The sequence below is a fragment of the Bombus affinis genome, chromosome 1, assembly GCF_024516045.1.
Source record: "Bombus affinis isolate iyBomAffi1 chromosome 1, iyBomAffi1.2, whole genome shotgun sequence".
NCBI classification, from domain to species: Eukaryota; Metazoa; Arthropoda; class Insecta; order Hymenoptera; family Apidae; genus Bombus; species Bombus affinis.
In genome coordinates this window covers 14,462,192-14,468,302 of record NC_066344.1, presented here as the reverse complement: position 1 = coordinate 14,468,302, position 6,111 = coordinate 14,462,192, and the positions used below count along the sequence as shown (strand labels likewise).

General features: G+C 36.7%; 1 protein-coding gene across 2 annotated transcripts; it reads right to left on the bottom strand.

Annotated features, from left to right (window-relative positions):
• Positions 1-1,333: 1,333 nt before the first annotated feature.
• On the bottom strand, positions 1,334-6,062 carry LOC126928690 (DDB1- and CUL4-associated factor 11). Of its 2 annotated transcripts, XM_050744331.1 has the most exons (11): positions 5,930-6,062; positions 5,438-5,546; positions 4,854-4,962; positions 4,509-4,755; positions 4,256-4,402; positions 3,981-4,162; positions 3,800-3,892; positions 3,450-3,696; positions 3,216-3,371; positions 3,022-3,128; positions 1,334-2,885 (listed from the first exon to the last, which is right to left on the bottom strand). In XM_050744331.1, exons 2-11 carry the CDS (start codon positions 5,515-5,517, stop codon positions 2,721-2,723), a joined length of 1,533 nt encoding a protein of 510 aa, XP_050600288.1. In that variant the 5' UTR covers positions 5,518-5,546; positions 5,930-6,062; the 3' UTR covers positions 1,334-2,720. The 2 variants fall into 2 exon arrangements, with proteins under 2 accessions (XP_050600288.1, XP_050600277.1); XM_050744320.1 differs by lacking the exon at positions 5,930-6,062 and having other exon boundaries at positions 5,438-5,760.
• Between the last annotated feature and the right edge of the window lie 49 nt (positions 6,063-6,111).

The following is a 6,111-nucleotide window of genomic DNA, read 5'->3' as shown; positions in this document are numbered from 1 at the left end:
ACATCGATTAGCGGAGTCGTACGGTATGGATAGTTAAGTTACCTCCAGGGGAAAGAATTCTTCGAAGTTTAAAGAATACATTGTACGTTATACTACCACGTTGCCACAGCCACCGGCAATCGTTAATGCTATTACTTTTCATCTTGTCTTTTCCATCCGATCGTTTCACCATGCGATGATATCGAACGAAAGGAAAGTATGTCTCTTTATTGCACACAACAATGGTACCGATTGCGATATGAGAAAAAGAGTCTCTGTTTTCGATTATCTGTCTTTTTTTTCATTTAATAACATACTGTAACGCGTATACCTCCGATTCTCATTTCAATTCGAATTAATGCACAGCAAGATTCTCTCTCTTCCTCTTTTTCAGATTTCGTAAAAGTAGAAAATAGTAAGGGGAGTATAAGAAACAAGGATTTCTTTATTTTAGTGGATAACAAATAAATTATAATACAATAAGATATAATATAATATAGTTACTGTATATAGCTGTTACCAAGATATGCTATGGCATTAATACCTGCAATTTAGTATGCTATCACACTGTAGGAACGATGCTTATTAAATTCACGTAGACGTACGTTGGATTAGACGAATCGAGATCTCTTATCAGAAGCAGAAAATCCCTTACCACGGCGACATTTCACGAAAAAAAGGAAAGAGAAGTAGGACAGACAGATTGCAAGAGGAATTGAGAAACGAAAGCGATCTGGTTCTCGCGAGAAGACGATGAGAAGAAGAACAAGGGGGAGAGGGGAAAACATGATAGAGTATGGATATCTGTAACATAAAATCTAATCGCAAAACACAATCCAATATAATTATTCAGTAAGGCATAGTTACAAAAGAATCTCATAAGCATTGCAGCTGACAGTCAGCCGTTATTCTGGCTTCCAAATACGGCTATATTTCATGCCTATAGATGGACGAGAACCAGAGCTCGAAGCTCTTTTACGGTTTCCTCTAAAATCTCATCACTGACGATTTCCTTCTCTTTTATCAAATCTATATCGCTTATTGCACACGCGCTAAACCTAAACAAAAAAGTAACAAGTGCGTCCTCGACCGTTTTATTAAATCTACTCGATTATCTTTCCTAATTAAAACTCACAAAATTCGCGATATTCTACGTAATTATTATCGCACTTTAACCGTAAATTACGTATTCGATAGAACAATGAATCAAATTCATACAGCACGAGCGTTCAGTAATGAGCAATGAATAAAGTAACGAGTACATATTTCTTTGTTTTTCTCTTATTGGCATTGGAGGCTTATTAGCCTGTTTCACATAAGAAGATACTCCCCCATGAAGAATGCAAATTAGACGTTATTTTCTAGTAATTTATTAGTATACATGTTTAATATAACATAATGTATGTATATCTAAATATATACACGCGCGAGTGTATAGGTCTGTAAATGTGTGTGTGCGTGTGAGCGTGTGTAGATGGATTTATGTGGTGTGTCTGTATAATGTTTCTATATATTTATGTATATCTGTACATTTTTGGAAAATCGTGCGCGACATTTAAACATACCTAGTAAAATACGTACATCGAAAAATGTACACAACAACATCTTTTCCACATTTGGTCACTTTGAAAACAAACTATATCTGGTTACAAATTCTCCCCATCTTTTTTTTTTTTTTCATTGGATATTCTTCACTTCCATTTGTTGTCGTACTCATTTTCTCGTCATTCATAAAATATACATAATTGTATTCGTACAAGGAATTACATGGAGGAAAAGTAATAACTTTCTTGTTCTTAACAGGAAAAGCAAATGTTGTTCGTATTTTTATAACAATAACTTACTCCCCACAGACAAAGATTAAAACAGAAACTTATAATTAGTGCACTGTTATAATGCGATACGAATCAAAGATATTTCTCCTCTGAAATTTCTAAAATAGAAGAACCAGACATAACGAGATGGTAAAATAACAGCTGGTTATTGGCAGAAGGGATGCTGGGAGGTAGTGAAGGGGAATTATTGGAGAAGGAGAAACAAAGAAGGAGAAAAACCTTCGCTTCGTAACAAAGACATTTTCCTGACCCGAGTTCAAATATCACTTTTAAGCAATAGTATACATACATACATACATACATACATACATACATACATACATACATACATACGTTCATGCGTACATACATACATACGTTCATGCGTACATACATACATACATAGATACATACATACGTACGTACATACATACATACATACATACATACATTCATATATACATACAGAGAGACATATATACATATGTGTGTGTGTTCGTCTGTCTAGTGTATTACCCACTTTGCGGTAGAAAATAATAACGCCTAAAAATTTCCTCCACTTGGATTTAATATAAAAGAAAGCAATCGTTAAATATCGAATAAAAAGAAATTCGGTTCTACGAGAATGAGTTATATAGCCGGTGCTGTCGTGCCCGCGTCTTTTGTCTTACAAATATGCGTTTAAGTTTGATGACGCACTATTATTCCGATATCAGAATGGCAGCATTGATTCTGAAATGGTGCGTATATTCAGTGAAAACTCAGTCTTGTAGAAACAGTTAGAGTCTTGAATTTCGGCGAATAACAATAGTCACCGATACAAAATTGCTCTGCCGTAAACACTAGGCATTATTAACTTTTTTCTCGTAGGAACGAAAAGACTGAATTCCCGAGAACATTTAATTTCCCGGATGACATTTACGATACTCAACACGCTACTGCTCTGCTGTGCTTAGCCGCTCGCTGAGCAGCTATTCGTTGACTTCGTCTTAAAGTACGCGGAGGTGATTCTGCGTCAGTTTCCTCTTCCGAATCGGAATTATCTAGTGCTGTCTTCCCAGCATATCGCCAACTAACAATTGCACCATCCCACTGAAACAGAATGTTTTCTTTCGATCGTATTCTTTATTCTCATTCATATATCCCACTGGTTATTAATATTTATATTTAGATCTACATAACAATATCTACATATAAAACTGAAATATGTATAATATATAATACATACAGATGTTGAAACAATTTCCTGATGAAATGGATGCCAACTAACATCACGCACGCATCCTTTGTGTCCTACCAAACTACTAACTATCCTACCCGTCAAAACATCGTAAACTGAAAAGAATTAAAAATCGTTTATAAACTTTAATGCAAAATTCACATGATCGTTCGAATTCTGATACAAGCACAGTGCAAACTTACTTATTACTCGACCTGCGGCGCATCCAGTGTAAATATACCTTTGACCAGTAATAGACGAAGGTGAAAAATGACAACGTATTAAAGTTTGAAGAACGGAATGACCACGATAGGTCATAATGCTGGTATCACCTTCCAACATATTTCTCGCTTTATGCACTGTAACGGAAACGTAAAAGTCTTTGCATAATACTACAACATACCGCGCGATAATCAGTAGAGCTATTCTTTACTAACGTCGTTTTGGTACTCGTTGCCATCGATAATCCCAGTTTTGATTTGCAACAGCTTTACGTGTATTTTGTTCTCCGTTATGATCGGAAAACGCACGTACGTCCCATAATTTGATTGTTTGATCTTTACTGTTGGTAATCAAATAACGGCCATCACCACGTGGATCGATATACGTTATCCCATCCATATGACCAGCCAGTACTCCAACTGGATGGGGGTCAGTTTCGTTCAAAGTTCTTCTGTCCCAAACCTAACAAATCAAAAAGAAAATACATCATAATGTACGGAATATATTATATTACAACGTGTGTCGTAAATATGTATAATTCCTTTCATAAAATAGTGATAAACACCTTGCAGAGGCCATCATCACCAGCGCTGTATAGGATTTGAGAAGTATTGTCCGCGAAAGCAACCGTATTTACATCGTTGTCATGACCTTCGATCTAGAAAAACAGGGAAAAGAAAAAAGAAAAATCTGTAAGCAATAAATGATGGAACACTAACTTGTGATAATGATATACAGACACATACTCTGAAAGCACGTTGATGACACTCTCTGTCATAAACGTAAAGATAACCATCGTTTGCTCCACCTAAAATCTCTCGGCCATCGCTAGAAAATACAAGCGAAAATACGCAAAATCGTCGATCCTCTGGACACAATGATAAGGATTCTTGGGCACTCGAATCTCCGTAAACAGGGCAGAGATATACTGGAATAAAGAAAGTAAGAGACAAGGAATGATAAGAAAGACTTAACCGATTTGTATTGTTTCAACAGCATACTATATACTTATAATACTTACAACATTCTGACCAACTGGAATAAACGATATAATTCCCATCGGGACTGAACGCTGTGTCTAGGATACTCCAACCTACGTCACGTGCGGGAATGGTTTTGAATTGTACAAAATCTCCATCGTGTGTTCGGTAAAGACGTAAAAATTTGTCTGTTAAAACATAGAACGTTAGATTCGATAATGTGAAAAATCGAAACGATTTACGGAGGGAGGATTTGCTCCGAATCGAAAGACAATTTCAATATATGTAACTTGCCTTGACTGGCAGTTAAGAAAAATCTTCCATCTTTGGAGTAAGAACCACAAAATGCTTTGGTATTATATTTAGCAACCTGATGCATCTTATTTGGTAAAAAATTGCTACTTATTCTGCACCGTTCACCTGTACTAAAACTAGGACCTAGAGCTCTTCTTTGAATCATCGATGTGACAGAGAGGTTACGCTTATCAATATTATCTATAAATCCACATGCTTGCTTTGTAGCAAGACTTATTTCACTTTTCTAAAAACAAAAAAGAAAACGACAACGAGAAGAACATAGAATCTGAAACAACAACTGAAAGTAACGGCTGGTAAGCCGCATATTTCTAAATAACGAACATCTAGCCTGGATGTATTTGGCAAAGACGTAATTCTTGGAGGTTGTGAATTTGCGGCGTATTCCTCATCCGAGTCATCATGATCCGAAGATATGATATGTAATTGACCGCTGCAACATTCCAGAACGGAAATCCGTTAATAATCTCGATTGTTGGGAGCTGAACCGCTTGCTCGAGAAAAGACTAAAGGGACGGTGAACGAGGAGGTTAGGTTATCCAAAGAGACAAGACGGATGAAAATATTCGATTATCTTGAGAAAACAGAGAGAGATACGATAAAAAGGGGTACGATTTCCTCACAGAAAGCGAATGTTTCGCTTTTACAAAAGCGAATTATCGTAGCGCGAATCTATCGAGATATATAATAATAACAAATTAGAGGAAGAGGTTAGAATTCCTCCTGCTCTCGTTTGTTCATTCTCTCTCTCTCTCTGTCCTTCTGTCATTTTTTCAACTTCTCTTTTCTGTGGAACCTCTATGCCTTTCCTGTCTCTTTCTATCAACGGTCATACGTATACCACACGTTCATAGGAAAGATCCACAATGATACTAAACCTTTCGCCTATGAGATAACATTGAACCAACCTGCGTATTAGATATTGCAAGACAGCAGCAAGTCCTGGATCATGTTCAATATCCATATTCCGTGAATTAATGCCTCCCATGCAGCGTGTAAGCGAATCTTATTTACCGTCTAAAAGCAAACAAGGAAAACGTCCAAGGGTTGATGGCGTTAGTGCAGTGACTATGACAGTTGAAACAGACGATGACAGGAACGGAGAGAGCGCGTGAGAACGTGGAGTGAAGAGGGGAGAGGAGAAGGGATCGTGATATCTTGTTCTTCAACGGTTGCAACACATGGAAAAAGAAAAAGTTGTTATTCGAAAAGTAATAGATTGCAATTGTGATTGCCGGACGACAATAACACATACACATATATGTGTATTGTGTACGTGTAGAGTATGTGTAGATCGAATTCATCTAGCGAACGAGGCTGAAAAGGAAAAGGGTTAAAAAACTAAAGGGGGAGGAGGACGAAGACGCGTTTGAAACGTATTTAAACTTTGTTTTACGAACGTTGAAATTTCGACATTAGACATCAATTAATTTGGAACATTTTCAAGCACGTTCACAAACACTACAAATAAAAAAACTCTATATCCGATTCGGATATCCTACGTATCATCTAGCATCAGTCAAATAAAAAGAAGGAACTTTATGACGAGTTCCACTGATTTCCGAATTTTGCGAATGTATCT